The 24,127-nt window shown below is 38.0% G+C and overlaps 1 protein-coding gene across 1 annotated transcript in view; it reads right to left on the minus strand.

Annotated features, from left to right (window-relative positions):
* cacna1bb (calcium channel, voltage-dependent, N type, alpha 1B subunit, b) overlaps positions 1–24,127 on the minus strand; it is a 216,873-nt gene that overhangs the window by 106,563 nt on the left and 86,183 nt on the right. Inside the window, exon 8 of the mRNA XM_041969681.1 lies at positions 23,005–23,192. Within this exon, the coding sequence (XP_041825615.1) occupies positions 23,005–23,192 (188 nt within the window). The remainder of the gene's footprint in view (positions 1–23,004; positions 23,193–24,127) is intronic.

Consider the following 24,127-nt stretch of genomic DNA (forward strand, 5'->3'; position numbering starts at 1 on the left):
TCTTTTGTTCCACAGACTTTAGTTTAACTCTCTTTGCATGAATGTTACATGGACATCCTAACATCCTCTCCCTCCTCAATTCAGTTTAATTCTGCTAAGCTTTAACTAATAATTAAAACGTTTCATATTTAGACATGCACTTTATATAAAGGCAGTTTGTGGTTGCAACAATAAGTCAGTCTGTCAGTGGGAAAATTATTTCTAACATTAGTTATGATCTGAGGAATCACTGTCTTAGTAAGGTTATGGTCTCAGTCACAAGTTTTACATCTTATCTAAAAGAGCATGACTTAAATATGTGAATTATAGCTAAGAGTAATGTATGAGCTTGTTATGCTTTAGGACAAAGTTTTTGGGGATAGGGAAAGGCAATGATGATATTGACATGGCAATATGGTAAATGCTGGTCAGGCTTTAAGCATCTTTGAGCATTTGAATGCTTAAACATGTTGTCTTCCAAACCATAACCGATAATGTTTAATGTCTAACCTTTGACCAAGTAGTTTTAATGCATAACCGTGTGGCAGTGGGGCAAATAAGTCAAATGAAAGACTAATTATAAGAAGTGGGAAAAAGAAAACATCTCAAGGGTGGTGTTGAGCGTAAGTCCAGTGCTTGGGGGTTGAATAACTCTGTTCTGCCTTCTCACTGGCTTCCTTATGGGGCTTGTTAGAACTTGCTTATAACATTCATTATCAGCACACTCGGTGCATCGGTTACCGTTTTAGGAAAACCAGCAATGGAGCTGCAGTGCAGTTCCCTGTGTGTAAAAAATTAACATGGAATTAAAAAAGTACCCATTGTATTAAAAACTGAATGATAGGACTCCACATGAAGTATAAGATACAAGTTGTAGGTGAGAATCTGTTGGCAGCTTGAGAATCTCATCACTGTCAGCAATGTCTTTTTTTTTTTTTTTTTTTTGTCAAGCATGCTCTGATAAATATACTATCACCCACCAAAAGACTCTCAAAAAAAAGTTAGTAAACACTTTGCTCAAAGATCAAACATGTCCCTCTGGTGCTGGTGGAGAATAAAACCGAATGTTGGATTAGCAGGAATGTGATTATGTGTTGAAGAAAAAACTTTCCAATCTTAAAAAACTTTGTGCTTCTAAATCGTTTTGATGCCACACCGACATTCATTATGCACATTCCTGGAGCTGTTGTTGCCCTGCAGCATCCCAAGGCTGAAGGCTGAAAAAAGCCCGGAGGATTTCTTGGAAGCTGCAATTTGCTTTGCAGCACTTTGTAACACATCAGCAGCTGGATATCAGCACCCTGGCTGTTTCTGAACGTGCACTGTGGCTGATTCAGCCAAGAAAAGGACATTATCGGATGAAACAATAAAAGTAAAGACAGAAAGAGACAAAAAAAATAAACATCAAACTAACTTTTACTGGCTAGAGGGAGCTCAGAAAAGAGACAGAATGGAAGATGGATGCTGAATAAGCCATCGTTAGAGAGAATCAGAGTGAGAAAATCTGCCAAAATTCAATATTGTGATGTTAAAGCCTATTTCTTGAAAATAGGGATGGGAATTGAATACTGGTTCTTGTAGAGAACCGGCTCCCTGTAGTTCAGTTCCTTGCAATCTGCCTGCCTAACGATTAAGCTTATCAGTTCTGCTAGCGTGTGACGCATTTGCGTGATAACGTCATGTATACACTCCGTATTTTGGCTAATAATAATAATATTAATAATAATAAAAATTTATATAGCGCTTTTTGAGGTACCCAAAGCACTTTACGTTGTATCCATTGTATCCAAAACACACTGAAGAAATCTCATCACTAGAGGGCTTAACCACAAAGTCACATTATAGTATTGATGTTTCTTGATTTTCTTCACCAATGGAACAACAAGACACTTTAATTAGAAAAATTCCATCTAAATACTGTTGTATTACTCCAGAATTTTTTTCCAGTAGGGTAATATTGTATCACTGTGGACAACTTCTTATGGTGCCCTCACATTGTTAATAAATTAGTAAAAAAAAAAAAAATTAACAGACTAAATAGTCTCCCTTTTATTTATGTGTGAGTAAATAAAATATGAAGCCGATTTTCAGTCTGTGATGAATGTTTGGACATCTTTCTGTTTGCAGTAGTGGCAGATATTTAAATGCCTTCCTCTCTGGGGGAGCTGGGAGGACTGGTGTGTAGGAGGAAACGAAGAGGTAATGCACATGGTTGCATCAGCTTTCGCTCCCAGAATCAGCCAGTAAAAAGGAAAGACTTTTATTTCCCTTTGACACAGCCTCGAGTTTGGTTGAGCCTGTGAAAATGTTTTGTTGTAACTGAGTTTTCCCACATATCAGGTTTGCCTTGTTTCAGTAAAGGCTTCAGTAAAGATGAAAACAGAGATAAAAATACAGAAACACACTTATGATCATATAAACATAACAAACGCAGTGAAAACACAGATCCTCTTAAAAACAAGCATGTAAAATTAATTACTATACAAATGGCAAGAAAAGTGTATCAAGGGAGTTTTAACAGATTAAAATAAAAAAGGCATTATTAACAGGACAGAAGACAAAAGAAATATCTTTGTATTCATCTATCTGTATGTGTGTGTGTGTAAAAAAATAAATAAAAGAGAAAGAGGGAGGCACACAGAGAGAGAGAGAGAGAGAGATGTGTGCATGTACAGTACACGTTAAAGGTTCAGACACAACCCCCGATTAAATCTCATGAGAAAATGCCTCCAAACCTCCAGCTGGAGGTTGTATGTATCTAGGATGATCTAGGATGATTAACAAGAGCAATGATCAGTAATAATCTGTTGCAATTTCAACTTTAAAGTGGTGAGAGATGTCAAAGATGTGAGTTTGAGGGTATTTATTAAATTATTCCAGTAGTTTGCTGCTGCAAAACAAAATGATTTGTGGCCAGAAATAGTCAAGGTGTTAGGAATGAAGAACTTGATAGTGTCAGTTAACCTGTATGTACTGCAGGCAAGGTGAAGAAGATGTCAGGTGTGGTGGTGTCCTTATCTTTTTATTACCAGATATTTTCTTCCCAGAGGTGCAGACAAGACCTGTGTCAATTATTGTACAGTTACCAGAAGAACAAAGACGATGCATGTCCTTGACAGAGAAAAGTCTCTACCATGAATGGTTCAGTACAGTCACACTGATCTCAGCCTGTTCCTGCAGAAGCCAATCAAAGTGTCATGCAAAATAATTCACTGGGCTGTCTGACGTCAAACACCAGCATGTCAGAGCTTTCATTATTAAATTTTAGCCTCTTTCCCATTATGTTGATTTCCATACCATGGACCTCCTACCCCAAGACCCGTTAATGCCATGTAGGTTGTGAAATGCTGCGAGCTATGAATATGGTGGAGTGCCATCAAATCCAGAAAAAAGCATCTTTATGGCCTTGAGGCATCATAGAAGGACATCCATCACTTAAATTTATCTTATGTCACTTCTGGGTGGAGGGTGTGATCCACATACGCTATATAACGCGAAGCCTCTGGCACCATCAGTCAAACACATCTGTGGTGCCAGTTACATCTGATACAAAGATTGTTTTAACTATTTAAAAAAGCAATTACGCTAATAGATTTGTATGGTTGTTATAGTCTATATATAATTAATTGTTATTATTAAAATAATTTATGGTGTTTCTAAGGTCAAATAAAAATGTTTAATAAGTATGAAAAGGCTGTTTTTGGTGCTACACATCATTGTAACAAAGATTTCTAAATAATTCAAATGATATTGTAACCCACACATGGGTATTGAATTGTGTAGGGGTGTTAGGGACATGTCTCTACCTGGTTCCTGTAACCTTTTCAGGAACCAGGCCGTTTTTTCACGCATTTGGACAGATAGGAACTAGGGATCATGGCCCTGAGTTCCTCAACCCATTTTAGCTCCTACTCCAAGCCAGGGTCTTTTCAGGGTTCCATAGGAACCAAGGTTATTATAGTTAACAAAAACTAACAAAAAAAACAAAAACTAAAATTAAAAAAAAAACAATCTCGTTAACTGAAATAAAAATAACAAACAGGAGTTTTTAAAAAAACGAAAACTGTGTGTGTTTACAAAACTAACTAAACTGAACTAAAATGAAAGCAAAAATGTCTGTTTCTGTTTTTTGTAAATTTATTTCATACATAAACCCTCTGGGTTGATATGAAATCTATTTACTTCACTCTACCGGATTTACGCCAGGTGTCTGCGTCGTACGGCACCTGAAGGTCCGTGACGTCACGTGTCAACAGCGTGTCCACCCGCGCCGCCTAGCGTGATGCTACGGAGAAAGTTAGGAGAAAGCGAGCAGAGCCAGATTTGGGATTTCTTTCATTATGACCATTCCAAAGATAAAAGTGCCTTCTAGAAGAAGCAGGTGGTACAATATGTGGAACAGAAAAAAACACAAATCTAAAAGTCCATTTGAAAAGCTGCAAAAGAAGCATTGCACACATTTTTTTTTACTTAAGGCTGCTATGTTATGGGTGCTGTATTTGATTTGTCGATGGCTCTTCATGTTTCCTCCTGATACAGTTTTTAAATTTTTTTTCTTTTTGAGTTTTTATTATACAGTGCTTATTCTGATTATTTTAAATTTTGCACCTGATAAATACCCTAATTTAGAAAAAACAAACAAAAATCTAAAACTAACACTAAAACTAATAAAAACTAAACTAAAACTAAGCATTTTTTTAAAAAACGAAAACTAATAAAACTAATTAAAACTAACTGAATTTGAAAACAAAAAGTCAAAACAAAACAAAAACTAAAACTAATAAAAAATCCAAAACTATTGATAGGAACCCACATGGTAGCTACACCCCTTGCCTGATTTCCGCTTATTAATTTCCGCTTCTTGTGGTTTCGTCATTTTTAAAAACCACTTTTGCAGCTATGGAAGACAACATATCTTCTTGGTGGTGTTGTTTTCTTCTCTCTTTATTTCTTGGGTGATCTCACGAATTCAGCCACGTGGACTGCACTCACAGGGGGTTCCCGTCTGACACGCTGTAAATAAATCTTTCAATGGCACATTTTCCCTCAAGGTGTCATTAAAGGTACAATGTGTAAAAATGACTGACATCACTTGGTAAACATCGGCATAGAAATTACTTAAAATATCAAGCATAAGTGAGAATGTACGGTGGCCTCAGTGGCCAAAATTCATCCAGACATAAACATGTTTTTATCTGTGAGTGGATCGAGGCGCTACAGGTAACTGCTCCCAAACTGTGTATATGTGATCCTTTAAGGCGTTACTTATCCCAAACATTGCTCTGGCTCCTATCAAAAAAAGCCAATACTTCTTTTTTAAAACTCAAAACGGTTCTTATTCCATGCACAGTGTTGTTTGTCCATTCAGAGACATCATAGTAAAAATGATGGTACAAATATGGCAGCTAAGCTCCTGCCATTCAACGGTTTTCTGATTTTGGTCTAACATGTGGTTTACATTAACCCCCAATCCAGGCTTTTATATTAGCTGAGTAAAGAAATTCAGCTCTCTGTGAGTCATTTACAGCCCGAGTCATTCATTTTAATCATTGCACTGGTGAGGACAAATAAACTTCTGTTCATCCCAGTATATTATGTTATTGTTTGGAAAAAACAAACAGCATAGACAAAGTTGAAATGGACAGAAAAAAAAAGGACAACTGCCATCATTCTCCTCATGACTCAGAAGCACATTTTAACACCTCAAAATAATTTCCAAATCACAACTTTTATCCAAGTAAAAAACACTGAGTCATTTATGATCTGATGCACCATCCCAGGACATTTGGAGCAGCTTACAAATGATAGAGAGTACTGACATACCAAAAAAAAAAAAAAAACTTCCATAAACCTTTTTTTTTTCTTTTTTCTTTTTTTTTGTCACTGTATTTAAAGTAATTAAACTCTGTCACATTTGGGAGCTGGCAGTAGGCTGCTGCAGTTAGACTCTTTATGCTGTATGACAGCACTAAGCGGAAACCTGCTGGTCAGCTGCAGCCTTTCTTAGTGAAATTTGCATTTTCAGCTTGTGCCTTTTTTGTGCGCTGCCTCCAGGTGGTTTAGTTTCAGGCTCCTGCCATCTCAACTGCACCTACATTCCTGTTTCCTTCTACATTCAGTTTCAAACCCTGTACTTTGTTGATATCTAAAATGGACTTTTGGCTAATGTTCATTTGATATTATTATGCTGTTGCTGTTATTCCTGTGAGTCAGCTTGGATTGACAGCTCCGAAATGAAAAGGAAAAAGCAAAAAAGGTGCTTCAAAATTTGGAGTCATGCATCATGCAGTTGTGGGGTGACAGTATACTCCCACTCAGCTTACAGAGCTGCCATCACACAAAAGGAAAGCCTGCTGAAATGAAGACGGAAGCTCAACATCAATCCAGCAGCTCCTGAAACATTCACAACATGCAGAAAGAGGTATGGTGGCCCTAGAGAACCAAACCAAACATCTTGCATAGGCAGCACAAAGAAGTGTCAGTCTTTTTCTCCTGAATAGGGAGATAATTTACTGCAGGCCAATTTTAAAGATACTTAATCAGGCAATCCAAGCTCAAAAGGCTGAAAGCTTTAAGATGAACACCAAGTTCTGCTCACATTAAAGTAGGTTGTTTTTTTTTTGTTTGTTTGTTTGTTTGTTTGTTTTTTCACAAGTTATTTTCTCAGTCTGTTCTCTGGTTTTTGGTTTAGGTTGTCTGAGTTTAGGTTGAAGGAGTCTTAGTCCTGCTTCCTGTTTCATTTAGTAGAGTTTGTAAGTGCAACTCATTGTATTTAATCATATATATATATATATATATATATATATATATATATATATATATATATATATATATATATATATGTAGATAGATAGATAGATAGATAGATAGATAGATAGATTATTTTTATAAAATCTGACACATTCTCTCAATGTTCTTTTTTTCCAGCAAGGAGCAAAGTTATTTTTGCTCATATCACATTTAAATTAACTACTTTAAAGTTTAGTGGAGTTTTTATAACTTTACTTTAAAAACAAGAAGAATTTCAGATATCTAGCATTTAGGATTATTACAACAGAAGTCAGAGGTGTATCAAAATAGCAAAATAGATAAATTATGACAATCATAACTTGGAGAAGTGCTCTTTGGAGAGTCCACTGTGGAGTGCCTTGAGAGTACCAGACCCCCATACTGCAAAAAGGCTGCTTGGTCCCTGTATGGACAGTGTCAGTTTGGTCCTTATTGCTGGTGGTAAGTCCGATCGATTTCCAGTAAGAGTTGGACTCCACCAGGGTTGCCCTTTGTCCCCCATTTTGATAATAACTTTTATGGGCTTTTAGGTGCAGCTGTGTTGTTCCAGATTCTGCTTGGGTAGTTGGGTAGGCTGCAAATGATGTAGTCTTGTGATGGAGCGGCTCACATATGCAGAATCATTGTGTTTTGATGGATGCAGTATGTGGTTTAGTATAGTCTTGCTGAAATCTGCAAGGCCTTTTTTTATGAATTTTTATGAAACCACAGATATAACAGTGGAACTAGTTTAGAGTTTTTACTCTTTGTGAAAAAAATTGATACAATAGAAGTAAAGATCAAGCCCAGCTGAAATACTTAAATACCACACAGACATGATTGAATCACACTATTTGTGTCCCTTGGCGATGCTCTATTAAAAAAAAAAAACATGACAGGCACAGTGACTGTCCTGACAGCACAAGATGCCTCCCTGATGAGGTCAAGGTGCACCTGACTGTGTGCTCTAATGAAGAAGGAGGAAAGGTACCTGGCGACCCTTCGCATCTCACACACATTAAATTACCAAGACCACAATAACAAGATTCTACAGAGTGAAGTTGTACTGAGCGTATTAAAAGATTAAAACACTGTGGAACAACTGGTGAGTGTATTCTCTGAAAATCTACTGCTACAACAGCAGGATAGTTTATTTCAAATTTGTGCACAATAACACATGACAGCCCCTCTTTAAAGCAGTCAAAGAGAGCACGGACAACAATAAACAAATAAAAACCTACAAATGTTTCACATAGTGTGATATAATTCAGTCGTTTTTTTCCTGTGTGAATTTGATGGCAGACATTGGATGGCCAGAAGAGACTTGAGAAAATGTAATAAAACCATGAGCCACAAGATGCAAATTTCCACATTCCGAAAACAAAGAAACCATCAGGATGTCACTTCCTCACTGACCGACACAGAGCTGCAGCAGCGTTCACATAGGGACTCAGTGCTTCGCTGTGGTTTGTACCTACATATGACATAAATGAGCATGTCAGAAAAATCCAGCTTTTTTCTGTTTTTTTTTTTTACCAGATGGCTGCAGAGTAAGCTGGCTCAGGCTTGGATGGGTTTCCTTCACTATCTCCTGTTACAGATGCTCGCTAGATAAGTGTTGGTGATTCTGTTAACAGTTTTAATCAACCTCTGTAGGGCCTGGCAACAAAAGTTATCTTTCAGATCTCTTTGTATTAGGGGTAGGATTTTAACGCGTTAATTACAAATAATCAATTACAAAAAATGAATACTTTTAAAAAGTTTGTGCATTTAATCGCAGTTTGTAATCCAAACAACGACGGACGTTTGTCAGTTCATGACTTCCGATACACCGATGACAGTGACGCTCACATCAGAGCTTGGACACTATATTTAGCGAGTTTCAACCATTGACATATATAAGTAGCCATATTGTTAATGGCAAGTTATCAATTTTCAGTAAATTGAAACTAAACTGAACGGAGGAAAGAAGCCTGGATTTTCTGCAGTTTGGGGCTGAACAAACCGTAACACTCATTTAACATGATCACCAGTTTGTTTGTGTCAGAACTACAGGGTTTGCTATAATACCATTTATTACTGGGATGGTCTTCACAGGTGCTGTGTCTATTTGATTCAGTTGTCCACTAAAATACAGTTAAATTAATAAATTTAGCTTTTTGAGGCAAGAATTAATTGAGATTAATTAATGACAATGTCTTTAATTAATCAGATTTTTTTTTATATAAACCCATATTACCTTGACTATGAACAGGAGTCTCAAACAAAATGACCCACAATAACTTGAGAATTTTTAACTGGCATTATTTACAGACTGTTTCTTTTCCTGTTACTGACCACTTCTTTTTTAATTCTGACCATGATCTGGCATGACAATATCTAAAACATGACAAACAGGTGAACCAAAGTGTAATTTTGCTTTCAGCTATCTTTCTTCTAACATAATTAACTCAGTCGCCACAAGAGAACTTTAACCAATAAAAGGGAGGAGGAAATCTGCAGGAAAAAACAAAAAAAAAAAAAAAAAACAAAATAAAAAAAACAAATGAATGCATCACTTGGAAATATAATGTTCTTTTTTTTCCTCCAAAATCATCTCAACTCGACATGAAGTTAAATTTGTGTGGTTTTGCAAGTACAGATGACACTGATATTTTCCCAAAGCTCTGCAGCAGCTGGCAACATTATGATCATTAGCATAAGCTGAAATCTCTCTTCATTTGCTCCATCCTTTCCTCTCCTCAGTTCACATTCATAACATCAAGGGAAAGCACTGATTCTCCCTCTTAGGCCTTCTTATTGGGTGGAAGAACTTTACTGGATTAAGTCTAACATGAATCCCAACTTTGGTCATGTTTTTGCTCTTTTAGAGCCAACACATACACATGCACATATTCACGCACCCTACAACATATATTCACGCACAACAACCTCAGGGGTTTACATAGAATGATCCAAATAAGAGAAAATATCCAGTGAGCAGCAGTTTTCTGAACCAAAATATCTTGTTGATGTCAGAAGAGGAGAATGAACAGACTGGTGGGAGATGATAGAAAGGCAACAGGAAGTCAAAGAAGCACTGGTTTCAACCAAGGTCTGCAGAATAGCATCTCTGAGTAACACATCGAACCTTGAAGCAGATGGGCTACAGCAGCCGTCTCAGAGGAAATAAATTGCTTCTTTGCATACTTTGAGTCCCATAGACCACCAGTGCCCCAACCTGCATACAGCAGCACCGAACTGACTCTCCAACAGCATGATGTTTGGAGAGAACTACATCAGGTAACCCGAAGGAAAGCCGCCTGGAAATGTACCTGGAAAGGTACTTGCTGCTAATGCTTGTCCGCTCTCAGGGATTCTCTCTACAGTCTTCAACCTCTGACTCAATACCAACCTGCCTGAAAACAGCCGCCGTCATCCTGCTCCCCAAAAATCAGGCAAAAGCGACCTCAACATCAGTGGTTCTGAAATGCTTTTAGAGGCTCGTCCTGCAATATATCACGGCCCCTTTCCCTGCTGCATTTGATCCCCACCAGTTTGCCTGCAGGAGCAACCATTCCACTGAGGACACTATTGTCATCTCCCTTCACATCATGCTGAGCCACCGGGAGCATCCTGGCAACTATGAAAGATTATTCCTCATATACTACAGCTCAGTGTTCAATACCATCACACTGAGCATTCTGATAACAAAACTACTGAACCTGCACCTTCCACCTGTGACTTCTTCACAAACAGACCACAGCGTGTGAAGCTCGGCCCCCACCTTTCCTCCCCCCTCACACTCAGCACAGGCTCTCCACAGGGCTGTGTGCTAAGTCCACTCCTGTACATTGTGCACCCAGGACCGAGTCACGCCACAAATAGCAACATCAGGTTCGCAGACGATACTACAATGATCAGACTCATCTTAAGTAGAGATGAGACTGCCTACAGGGTGGAGGTCCAGTACCTGTTAGAGTGGTGTCAGGTCAACAACATGCTACTAAACACTACTAAAATAAAAGAGGCCATTATGGATTTCAGGAAGAAGCAGGTAGACTATACTCTTCCAAGCATAAATGGAGACCCAGGCTAGAGGGTGTCCATCAGGTTTCTGGGAGTCCACATTCAAAAAGAGCTCTCCTGGTCCACAAACACCACGGCTGTGATAAAGAAGGCCCAGCAGCAACTGCACTGCCGACGGATCCTCAGGAAGTACAGTCTGGAACTGAAGCTGCTGGTGTCCTTCTATCTCAGTGTCATCGAGAGCATGATAAGCACAGTCGCGAACAGAAAGGCTCTGCAGCGGGTGATGAACACAGCTCAAAAAATATTCAGCTATCTCCTGCCCCACCTTGAGAAGATAGCCTCTACCTACTGCCTTAGCCGATCCAGAGCCATCTTCTTTGACCCCTCCCACCCTGAACATCACCTATTCCACTTGCTCAAATCAGGCAGGAGATGCAGGTCGATCAAAGCCCGCCCCGCACCTCGAGGATGACTAACAGTTTCTTCCCTTGAGCTGTGAGAACATTAAGCACCCAGGTGTAATAACTCACTCACTACATGTGCTAAAACTGAACTCTCACACAACATGCAATAACTGGACTCTACACCAACAAGTGAAATCTGTTCTCTGCCATTTATTAATCTATTAATATATGTATCTATATCTTTAATATCTATATATCTATCTATCTAGAAGATGGAAAAACATTGTCTGGTTGGATGAGTCTCCATTTCAGCTCCACAGTGATGGTAGGCTCAGAATTTGGTGGAAACATCACGAAATCAAATCCATCCTGCCTTGTATCAATGGCTCAGGCTGCTGTTGGTATAATGGTGTGGGGAATATTTGTTTGGCCCACTTTGGGCCCCTTAAAACCAACATGGCCTGGTTTAACCACCACAGCCTACCTGAGTATTGTTGCTGACCATGTCCATCCCTTTATGACCACAGTGTAGCATCTTCTGATGCTACTTCCAGCAGGATAATGCACCATGTCCCAAAGCTCAGATCATCTCCAACTGCTTTCTACAACGTGACAATGAGTTCACTGGACTCCAACGGCCTCCACAGTCACTAGATCTCAATCCAAAAGAGCAGCTTTGGGATGTGGTGGAACGGGAGATTCTCATCATGGATGCAGCAACTGTGTGATGCTGTCATGTCAACATGGAGCAAAATCTCTGAGGAATGTTTCCAACACCTTGTTGAATCTATGATAGTGTACATAAAATGAACAGTAAGTCAATGTATACATATATATTTATATTTTCTGATGTTATGACCTATTATGACCACATTCAACCACATAATGGCTACATTTAAATGGAAAGGAATCATCTTTGTCTTTTCCAAAGTTTTACATTTTTACATTTTACAAACGCACATCAGGGGGCCCATCGTATAGTGTGGCTGTATTTTTATTTTTCATTTAGACCCTCACATCCACATTTTATCAGATGTGTTGGCCAGATTAACTCATAAATTCATGCAAATGTCAATACAAAATGTTTTTTCTTTTCCTTCTCTGGTTGCAAAGCAGATGCGAAGTAAATATTAATGTAAGTGTCATTGCTGTACTCTCACTGTCACCCTTCCCTGCAGCCCAGCAGAAACATGGCAGACAGCTGTGCTTCGTTCCATTACATCAGCTGCTGGGACACCACAGGCTCTTGCAACGTGGCTTCACAATGGGAGGTGGATTTATGAGGGAAGTGGAGGGGTGGGTGGATGGCAGCGAGGAAGTGATGAGGAAAGATGAAGTGGAGGGAGCAAGATGGTAATGATGGGGAGAGGCGCTCTGCATTTTCTTTTGCACCATTAAAGAAGAAGGTCTGAGTGATCCCCTCCAGGCAGAGGCAGCGCAGTCATCAATCTGCGAGGTTAACACCGGGTTACGGGAAAGTATAATCTACATAATACAGCCCCTGCTTGAATCCCGAACGCTATTCTGGCTTCACGCTGTTACAGAACAAGCCCCCAATGCTGTAGTTTTTAAGTGCATCTACATTTAAAGGCTGGAGAGAGTGTTAATTTTTCTAAGACCAATCACAGTAGATCAACATAGATGCCTGAATTCCACATCTTTTAAGCTGATGAAGACGAAAAGCAGAACAAAATATGTTCATGGTACAGAGAAAATAAGATAGCATTTTTATCCACTTGTTTGAATGCCATGCACTTTTAATGTAAAAAAACAAGTGGAAGCAATATTTATAGATATTCATACAGTGTTGCATATTAAGACAACACTCAGCAACTGCTTTGTTAAACCAATCAATGGTGCTAATTGATTCAATTATTATTATTATTATTTTTTTTGCATTGAAATTGAGAGCGGCCAAGAAAGTAATTATTTATTTTTGATGCCATTGTCTTATCTATTGTTACCAGTTACAGTAGGTGGTTATCACAAGATAACAAGGTTTGTTTTCTCAGGATCAGGAGATGATTCATGTGAGCTTAAAAATAAGTGGCACCCAATTTAATCAGTAATTCTCAGAATTGGTCATAGCTTATGTAAGCACTTTCAGGCCTAAATGTGTTTTTTTTCCTGGCAGTCTTTCCAGAACTTTAACAAATAAATAATTCCCTATTTTATCATAGCTTGTAAGGATAACTTGTTGTCTTAAGATGATGATTTCAAGATTTTTTTCCAACATGACTGCTCTCAGCTTCCATACTCTTTTTATGTTAAAATGTCAGATAAATGAGTTAATTTTGTGGAGTGGACACAATCAAAGCTCTGGACCCAGGTGAGTCGTAATAAGGCTTACAGTTATCTCCAATCCCTGTCGGAATTGGATTATTGGACCAATAAAACCGATAAAAATTAGGAGAGAAGGTTTTAAGAAGGAAGTAAAGAAAGATTTACAACATAATATTAAACTGAAGGGAAGTGAATTAAAGATATATTATGAGTGGACACAAAATGAGAAAACAAAAAAATACTCTTGGATACACTGGGCCTCAATACCAACAAAAGTCACACGTTTTTTCTAAAGGTCAGATTATCAGGCATCTCATCAGAGGTTGTTATGTAAGCAATGATGCCCTAGAGGTATCCTGATATAAAAAGTAACTGAGGGGAAGGAGGAGGGGGAAGAGGAGGCTAAGTCTGCTTCATCATTCATGGTTAACTTCTGCATTACATTCATGAAACACGGCACCAGAAAAATGGCCACGATGTGACAAGAATAAATTAAACTAAAATGTCCATCCTAAAAGCTGCTTTCATGACAGCAGAGAAAACTCACCCCTACAGCTGGCTCTCTGTCGGTTGAAATGAGCAACCAAGCTGAAGCTATTTGTACATAAAGACACATTTTACCTGTGATTTCTTCTTCCCCACCACAACGCACAGTAACTTTCAGTCTATGGATTTGTTTAACCCTTTAAACCCTAGGGTTTTTGGAGGTGTGGTTTGCCTGAACAGACCTACCTAAATTAAATCAACAATAACTCTGTAATTTTTAGGTCAATATACATAACCTTGGTCTCAATGGATAGGTAAGACCCTATGGAATATAAATCCAGTGTCAGAAACATTGGGAATGTTAATATGTCTGTGCAACTGTCATAAACCATAGGTAAAAAAATATATATATATATATATCCTCGGCAAATTTCTTTTGTTTTTTTTTACACAGATGAAAACATCATAATAGAAATCATTCTGTGCATAAAGATACCACTGCATGCATTCAGCAACTCCTTGACTACAACTGTACAAAGTTTCATGAGAAAGCTCATAGCTTTTATGCAGGTTTTAGTGTGGATAGTACCAGGCAGACTCTCCATTTGGCCACTTGGATACCCAAACTGGGCCAAATTGTGCTGTGTCTGTATTTCCTCCAGAACTTCCAACACGGTGTATTTGGTTCTTTGTAATTTCTTGGACATGTTTATGACTTTTATCCTTTGTTCTAAATGGATAAAAAGTCAAGATGAAGCAAAGAAATGAACTCTGTTCGATATTCGCTCTTTCCGGTGCGCCCACGTGCGTAACTGCAGCAAAATGATAATGATGTTCTTTTGTTTACGCGCAAGCATTTATACCTGACAGATAAAGCCCCGTTCAAGTGTAAGATATCGTTGGAAAGCTTGTAAGATATAGAATTTGACCGAACTTTATTTGCACTGCCAAGACCCACAACAAGACAACAAAATAGCTTTAAATGGGAGCATATGACATGGTAGCGCATGACGCAGTTTCAAGATTATGGATTATTACGCTGTGAGTTTTGGTCGAAGAACAGTGTGGATAGACTGAAAATTACCACAAAAAGGTAAGGAAATAAAATATGTCGCTGTTTGTGAGAATAGCTTTGGGATTCGGTGCTGTATTTGGTGATAAACATGCTATCTGATAAGGGTAGCTGTGATATGTGAAGGTTAGCTTTGTGTTTGTTTTGAGACTGACGTGAGGTGCTTGGTATCATATGAAAGTGCAGCTTTTCTAGTTTCATTTGATACCCGATATTTTGGGGTGGAGTGAACGGATTACGCGTTGTGTTGCATTTTGTTTTGGCTGTTACTCGTTATGGTGGCGTTGTTGTTTGTGGCATACGTATTTAAAAGTTGTTATTAAACAAATTCTTTGTTGACTAAATGCACTTGAAGAGTTGATTTAGTGGCATTAGGTTTTCTTCTTTAAGACACATTATAAATAAAATATCCTTACATCACTAAAGTAACTTTTTTACACACATGAACTTGTGTTTACACCTGTTGGACCCACCGGTGGGTCCGTCGGGCTTAACAGGTTACAGAGTCCTATTAGTAAGAAATGGTGACCCCTTAACTATTATTTTTCATGACATGTGCTCAACTTTTTGTTCTCAAGTTAACTTCAGTCCCAGGAAATCAAATTAAGCAAAAACTCTTCACAAAATCTCCCACAACAATATTAATATAATTTCTTAATGGTTCAGAAACGTAGGAGCAACCCTTAATGCATGTGAATCAGTCTTGTGGAGCAAGAAAAAAATTTAGAATAAATACAGCAGTGAAGACAAAAGGATGAAATTCATCAGTATAAAAGGAGAAAGTCAAGGGGTGTTGTATAAATGATGAAATAATAAAAGGAGAGTGTTTGTGCAATAATGCCTTTGTACATACACTTTTATGGAGAATCTACAGAAAGGTTTATGTGTCTGTCCTCTGGCTGGATATAACATAAGCAATAAAAAATAGACAAAAATGAGAGAGTAGAGTGGAGTAAAAAAAAGTGGATTAAAAGGAATGACTCTGAGCAGAAGGAAAAGAAAATGGGCAAAGTACAAAGAAAAAATTCTAACAAAGAAAAGAAAGTGGTTTTATATCACAGCAGTGTGACACTGCAGTGCTTAGGATAATGAACAATAAAAAGCTACAGGAGGCCGGGTGGTTGGAGTCAAGGTTGAACTTCAGACTGGCTCAAACTAAAGGGCCAGTTAGATACCTGCTCCTGGGGAGACTCACCTCCAAAAGCAAGTCCAAGTGTTGCATGTTCATGCACAGTCTCTAATGATGGTAGAGACCAAGTGAGCAAAGACAGCAACTGCATGTGAGGGTGAAAAAAATTACATTGGTGATGGTACTGCTATAAAGATTGAAATTTAATCCAAATTTTTTATTTACTTTTTTGGTCTACCGATGTGGAAAAAGTCTTCAGTATGCATCTAACCAGTTCATGTTGTGTATATCCCATAGTGCAATGCACAACAGCTGTCTCAAAATTTAACATTTTATTTATTTATTTATTTCTTTTTTATTAATAATCATAATCACACATCATCAGACTGCATCTTGTTTTCTTTTATTAATAAATTTGGCTGCAGGTTACTTTTCTTCTTCTATGTGTTCAGACAGGCATCACCCCTCTTGGTATGTTAATAGAACAGTTGTATTATAAAGATGCACCTTTTAAAATTCATTGTACTACCATCAAACAAGATAAACGCAGCTTTTCAATTGTTTACTTTTGCTTTCCTGAACCGGAAGGAGACTAAACAGCAAAGTTAACTACTTTTAAGCTAGCAAATAGCATGCTAGCATTAAACGCAGTATGCTGTATGTACTGCATACTGCACACCACCTAGCATATGTACTCTGTAGTAGGAGGTTTCTAAAACATCTATAGTCGTGCTGTAAAAAAAAGTATTTTAGCTTAAACTATGCTAATTTTCTGATCCAAGTAATGTAGCTGCTTAAATCTAAACTGGAAGTTAGGAAAGTGCTTTAGGAAAGCTATCGTGTTATTCATGGGGCTTTTTTTTAACTCAAAGTCCCATTATACAAGGCTGCATGGTTAAAGGAACAGCACAGAGAAGCATGTGGCTTGTCGAACGATAAATTTAACAGGTGCTCGGATGTAGAAATGTTTATTTGGCTTGTCTTTTGCTCTTACTGCTTTTAGTGAAGTATTACAGTACATGAGGCTAAAAAGCAATGACTTATATGACTGTATGAAAGAAATAAAAACAGAAAAATGAGTCATGTTTAGAGATTAAAAAGAGACAATTAACATGGATTTAGGGCAAAAGAGGAGAAACAAGAAATAGTGAGCAACACATATAAAACATGTAATAAATATTAAGTGGATTAATGTAGAGCTGATCCATATGGAGGATATAAATCTCTATAGATCTTTGAATGTTTTAGATGCAGATGTAATTTATTGTATTTCAATCCAAACTACATTTGTTATGCAGACAATTAGGGTCATGTGACTGACTACAAAATGAACTTTTCTCTTCATTTCACATGCATTCAGAAGGGAATTACACATATAACAAGAGAACAATGTTAATGGAGGTTGATTATGTATTCCCACTGATTCACTAATGATTTCCTGTTTGTAGCAGTTTTTCAGAGAGAATTGTTTGCTTGTGAAATCAACGGCACAGAAGGGAATTACAGAGCAAGACAGAAGATCACATTAGGAAAGGAAGTATGCTTATATTTTACACTCATGCAAAACTAAACATGATTACATAAAAACAATAAAGTAAGAATATTTTGTATTAATCAAACTTTCATTTGAAACTGATTTTCAATTAATTGCATATTTAAAGTAGGCATAGAGAGACCGACAGCTTCAGTGTGCATCGGATATGCATTGGTAAAACCTTTGGTTTTCGAGGTGCATTGAACGCATCATCACTATCTTTTGGCGTTTTGTTATTAAAACATATGGTAGCCGGGTGGTGCAGCCGCAGTCAGTAAACAGCAGACATGGAGGGAAGCGAGACAACAGGTGAAGGGGACATATTCAGCGTATGCAAGTTTCCTGCAGGTTTTAAATGTTTCCCTGCTGCAACACACCTTATTCAAATTAAATGGTTCTCCAACAGCTGGTTGTGAAGTTCTGGCCAAGCACCTTAATGACCCATTGATCGGAGTCAGGCATGTTGCAGCAGGGAAGCATTGAAAACCTGCAGGACACTGGCCCAAGAGGTCTGGAGTTGGTGATCCCTGATCCCATTTTTATAAGATTTGTAGCTTTTGGCTACTAATAAAACATTGATGAATGGTTTCCCATCTCGTTCAATTATCTCGTTCCCATGTTTAAAGACTCTGGCTATTACTGAAGAACACATTGCCATGGATTGTGTTTTCATCGCTGTCACCAGACAGGCTTTGTACATTTTACATGTGTCTGGATTGCCTTTGTAAAAGACTTTACTCTTGTTGCAGAGATGTTTGTGCTTTATTATTATAGTTTTTTTTCTGCCATGACATCAAAGTTAATCAAATACTAACCTCCACTATTGTTGCAATGTTCATGGTCTTGTTTACCTTTTACATATTCTGCAACTCTATCTGGTCTGAGTTCTCTAATGCGCCCCCAGTGAATCCGGTAACAAGTGTGGTATGAACAATTGCGCTCACAATGGAGGATGCTTGGTTTCCCATGTGAACGTGTTGTTAAACAGCAAATACATTGTCGGCCTTAGAGAGCAGATGGCACTCTTCTTTGCAGGCTAGAGGCAACTTGAACGTATTGCTGCTATCTGCCATTCAGTATTGTTCAGGCCACATTTCTCTAAGTTTGACGAAAAAGACAGAAGTAAATTTGATCATATATTTCTAACAAGTAATGCAGAGGACTGCTGTGATTTGTCCTAATTGGACAAAATTGTAAGGACGTGCAGAATTCATAGGATGTGGCTGAATTGGCTTTCATAGTTGTAATGAAAATATCATGAATAGTTTAGTGTTGCCACCCCGTAATAAATAGGATCCACTGTGATAGGATCACACCCAGGCCCGAACTCTTTTCCTAATCATTACAAATTGATGTGTCATTTTAACAATGCTAAACAACACGACAAAAGCTTGACATGCATACATAAGAAACGCAAATAAGGTCTGAAGTGGCATGCTACATATCCTTATACGTTGTCACTGAGATCAGGTCAGAGGTTTATTTTCAAGAAAAACCCAAGAAAATACTCCATTGCTGACAATGTAATGAACTCTGAGTCATTACATTAAAAGATATTAAACTTTATTTAAAGATTAGTTTAGTTTAGGAGATATTTTGGTAAAAATAATATCACCACCATCACTGTCAATATACCAAGATGCCAAAAAGATAATGAATCAAATGGAATCATTTTGAAAATTGATTTATCTGCATTAACACAAGAGACTATTGGGGATAAAGCTTTACACGCTCACATGAAAGGCCTAAAAGATCAACCTCTGGATTTTATAAATGGATAGAAGGTCCTTCAGTATTTTGGAAAGATGAAAACAAAAGAGTCAGTCTGGGATTGACCTGGACATTTCTGCTTGACTTACGAGTGCTTATCCTTGGGGGAATTTAATTTTTTTTCTTTTTGAGTTCCAGTATTGTGTGTTTTTATAAAGGCACAGTCATGCTTATGTTTGGCCTGAAAAAAACTGAGTGGAACTGCGTTCAGATACAAATTTGTTTGGTGACAAAGGCAAAAAGTAAAAACATATAAGGCTGGGTTGGTGAACCATGCTTGTTAAAAACAAAAGTCATATTATATCATGTGCCCAGAGACTTCTGTATAACATTCAGTTCCCATCTCTTCTAAGTAGTGGACTGTTCAATGGCAATATTAATATAGCCAGTCAACTAAATGCTAATCACAATAAACAATATAGAAATACTATATTTCATCAAAGTAAAATTAAGAATAAAAACATTAGAAAGTGTAGATTTGATTTTGAAAAGGCAAAAATAGTTTACAGTCGATATATTTCTGGCCAGGATCCAATTTTCTATCCATTTTCTACTACTTATCCAGGACTGAAGTAGAAATCCCCAGATCTCCATTGTTCTGGTCTTTCCCGTTTGTTTAATCAGAAAAGGGCATTATTGGGTTAGCTAAAAGATATCATCTTTCCTGTGAATCCCGGTTCAGTCCTAAATCCCTCCCTGGGTGGGACATGCCCAAAACATCTACCCTGATAGGCATCAGAGGGAGAGATCAGTCAAAGCTCATGACCATAGTTGAGTCTTCAAACATAGACTGACAGCCTGGTCTTGCAACTCATTTCTCTCATCATCACGATGGATCAACACAGCATCTGTTGCCCCAGTCTGCCCGTCAGTCTCCCACTCCATCCTACCCTCACACATGAACAGAAACCCAAGATATTTGAACCACTACTTATTCCCAGCACGAAGAGGACAATCCTCTCCTTTCTAACTGAGGACCATGACTATGGATTCGGAGGTGCTAATATTCATAGCACCTTTGACTGTAGTTCTAGGGAACATAACCAAACCAAACAGACACTGTATATCAAGTTATTGCATAGTTATATATATATATGCATAAGTGGGTATTTACCACATTTCCTAGATTTAGAGATTAATTACTGCAGTAGATGCACTTAAAAAATACTAATTTCACTTCACTGTACAAAAAAATAAAATAAAATTTTAATATCCACAGAGTCTTGATAATTAGCCAGAATCCATCTCTCTCCACACTACTAAGTGGAACCATGGCTATATTAATTATGATGGTGTTGCTTTTCTCGATCCACTGCTTGTAATTTTTGTCATGGGCAGCACTTCTAGCAAACAAGTCTTTGAGTGATACCTGACTTAAGTGTCCTCCAGCTATTTCAGCTTTACCTGAAGATCTGGAGAGTACCAGTCTTAGCTGGATACACTCATGGGACTCCATATTTACACCTAAGCTGGTGCAACAGATTGCTGATCATTCCATTTCTGACAACAACTTTAGCTCAACCTTTTAAAGCCAAAGTATATCAGAACAATGAAATGAAAAATACTTTATTTATCCCAGAGGAAAAGCTCAATCACATTAAACTAAACACAAATAAAAAATAAAACAACAGATACAGCTTCTGTTTTCCGTGTCGTCATGTTAAACTTCAGGGTCTGCTATAGTTTTACTTTCTAAATTCTCACTGTCCATTTTCACCATTCAGTAACACAGCTGCTCCACTGCATGTTTAGTGGTGCAGCAGTGAAAAAGGTTCCCCTCAAACAGTTTCCTGCTGTACCACGTTCCAAATGTTAATGCTTTTTAAACTACTGTTTACACTATTAGACAAATTCATATCATAAAAACCTGTTTTTGTTATGAAACCAGCATACCACCAGTACGCTTAGTTATGAGTTAACTGCCCCAAATTGCTGGAGTTAATGAACTTGCTGAAACTAATAGCACCACATCATCTACAAAAGCAAAGATACAGTCCGAAGCTAACTGAACAAGAAAGCCTCTGAGTCTTGGCAGCACCAAGAAAGTCCGTCTATGAGGTTAATGAAGGGAATCAGAGGCAAAAGTTCCTCCCGCTGGAATTTAAACTTAGTTTAGCTCTACAGGGAGTGAATGGTTCATAAAAAAGGACTCGATACCCCACACTCCAAAAGCACCTCCAGCATGAACACCTCCAGTGATGCGATCGTGAGTATCCTTGCCAGGGTAACAACTTATGTTCCACAACTAGGATCTCATATGTGCATGTGTGTCCAAGAGGGCTAGCTGGCCTGGAAATCAAAACATGCACACACACACACACACACACACACCAAAAGAATAACTTTGTTTGACATCCCTTTCAAGAGAAGTCAGCCAGGCTTTTACGTTTATATAGATCAAATACTTGCAGTTGTCTCACTTTAAACATTTGATTTCTCTTGTGTTCCATTGTAAATAAAAATGGTTTCTAAGCTTTGCAAACAATTCTATTTACATTTTCCACAGCCTCCTGACTGTCTTGGAATTGGGGTTGTATAAACAGACATGCTTAGTCATTTTCCTCGGACAGATACCGACACTGAACAGGTACACTGTGGCCACTGTGCCGATGCTGCTACATCATCATCCGTGCAGAACCAAATCTGACATCTGACACAGTGAAGAGGGCTTCTGTTCATCTGGTTACCATTTCTGCTTCAGCACACTGACACTCACAGGACACACAGACAGACATGATTTCAGCTGAGACTGGCTAACAGATTTATGACTGGCGGGTGTCGTGCTGGTATCCAAGAGCCAGTGTGAGAAACCAAAAAAAAAAGGCAAATGAATATGTATTGCAGGGGTGCAGCACAAAATCCTGGGTTTTATGTACAAGCCATAATTAATTAATTCATCAAAATGTTGGTAGATTATGTATTATTAATGTTACAGTTTGGGGGGGGGGGGGGGGGGGGGGGGGGTCTGGTCCATGCATGTTTTTTTTATTTTTTTCTCACTTAATTGTTATTTTTTCTTTTTTGGTGTCTTTCTTAGGAAAAGACGAGACTCTCTCTTTTGGCTCTGTCGGCTACGTAGCTCAGAGAGACCTGCAGATGTGGACTAAACCATTTCGCACGATTTTATAGGGGTGATAAGGCCTTCTAAGAACATGATTATTGTTAATGCAAAATTCAGTTTCTCAGCCCCTTCATTTAGCCAGACTAATTATGACATTAATCAGAAATTTATCAATGAAACCCATATGAAACCTTTCACTCCAGGATTTTCAAGGATCCCCACACTTCAGTACCATTTAACCTCCTGTCTGATACCACTGTGTGTTGCTCTCCAATCCATTAGCTGCAACCTTTAAAGTGCTTTGTGTTTAGCAGCTCCCGGGCGGTAATATTTGTCTATATGAATGTTTCACACTCGCAGTTGTTAAAACTTTTATCAAGTACTTGTGTTCCTTATAAACTTGAAGTTCTGTTAGTGGCTTCCAGCAGAAATAGTAATTAATCTTAAACATGAAACTATGGAAATAAATCAATGCTGCTCAGTAAATGGTGCTTATTTATGACTCACGCTGTAGAGGATGTCCACCCAGCCCTCCATGGTGATGCATTGGAAAACAGTCAGCACTGCAAACAGGATGTTATCAAAGTTGGTGATGCCAAAGTTGGGTCCGGTCCAGTACTCTTTGCACACGGTCCCAATGGGACAAGTCCTGGCTGGTGGATCAAAACCACAAGGCCAGTCAGCTGCTCTTTCATCTGTTCGAAGAATAAATAAAAACAAAAGAGAAATTCATTTTATTCCTGCTATCTTAAATCAAAATATATATGTTGTTGAGGCTACCATCTTAATCTTTCAGATACAACAGATCTCTATGAAACTAGATTTTAAAGAACCAGATTTATTTCAGTGGTGGAAACACAATATTTTACAAATGTTTGAACTCTGGCTGGAGTAATATTATCTAAACTACAAAGTAGTCCATGGTGTCAGTCAATAGTCATGTCTCTAACACCTCAAAAGAAAATTAGACTCATTCCTTGTATAATCATTGTACTTCAGACCTGAAAAAGCAGAATCTAAAAAACTATGAAGAACTCTTGCAGGTTGTTTTTTTTAACCCCAGTCACCTGACTCTCCTAGTTTAAGGCATATATTTGAATTTCCATGTAGAATCCAAAGGCCATTCTCCAAACCATGCTTCAGTTAAACATGTTTGGCCCTTTGAATCATGATAACGCTGCACCCTGACATTTACAGGTTTTTGTGCTCTGCAAGGACGGTTGGTAACAGTGTTAAGTAAATCAGGGTTTGTTGTTTAGTGTGGAACTGCAGGGTCATTTGCAGTATTATATTTATACTGTGGCAAAGTCCTACTCTCACGGCTGCTAATACTAGCAGGGATGCCGTCTTGTTTCACAAGCAGGGTTCAAAGTTTGTATTCCATTGCGCTTTCAATTTTGGTTAACTCCCATAAAAACAAACCTTACCTTGTTTAATTTTTGTCATGCATAGGATGTTTTTAAGAAAGAAAAGACAGAAATATAGCTGAATGTGAAAAAATCTGAGGTTTAATTTTAAACTTTATCATCAGTTCAAGTGGAAAAGTCATTTATGGCTCAGTCATATTGCTCTTTTAAAATGGCATATATCCAGGTGTTGATGTGTGATGCTGTGCCGTAAAGCGAAATGA

The sequence above is a fragment of the Melanotaenia boesemani genome, chromosome 19 (genome assembly GCF_017639745.1).
Source record: "Melanotaenia boesemani isolate fMelBoe1 chromosome 19, fMelBoe1.pri, whole genome shotgun sequence".
Lineage (NCBI taxonomy): Eukaryota > Metazoa > Chordata > Actinopteri > Atheriniformes > Melanotaeniidae > Melanotaenia > Melanotaenia boesemani.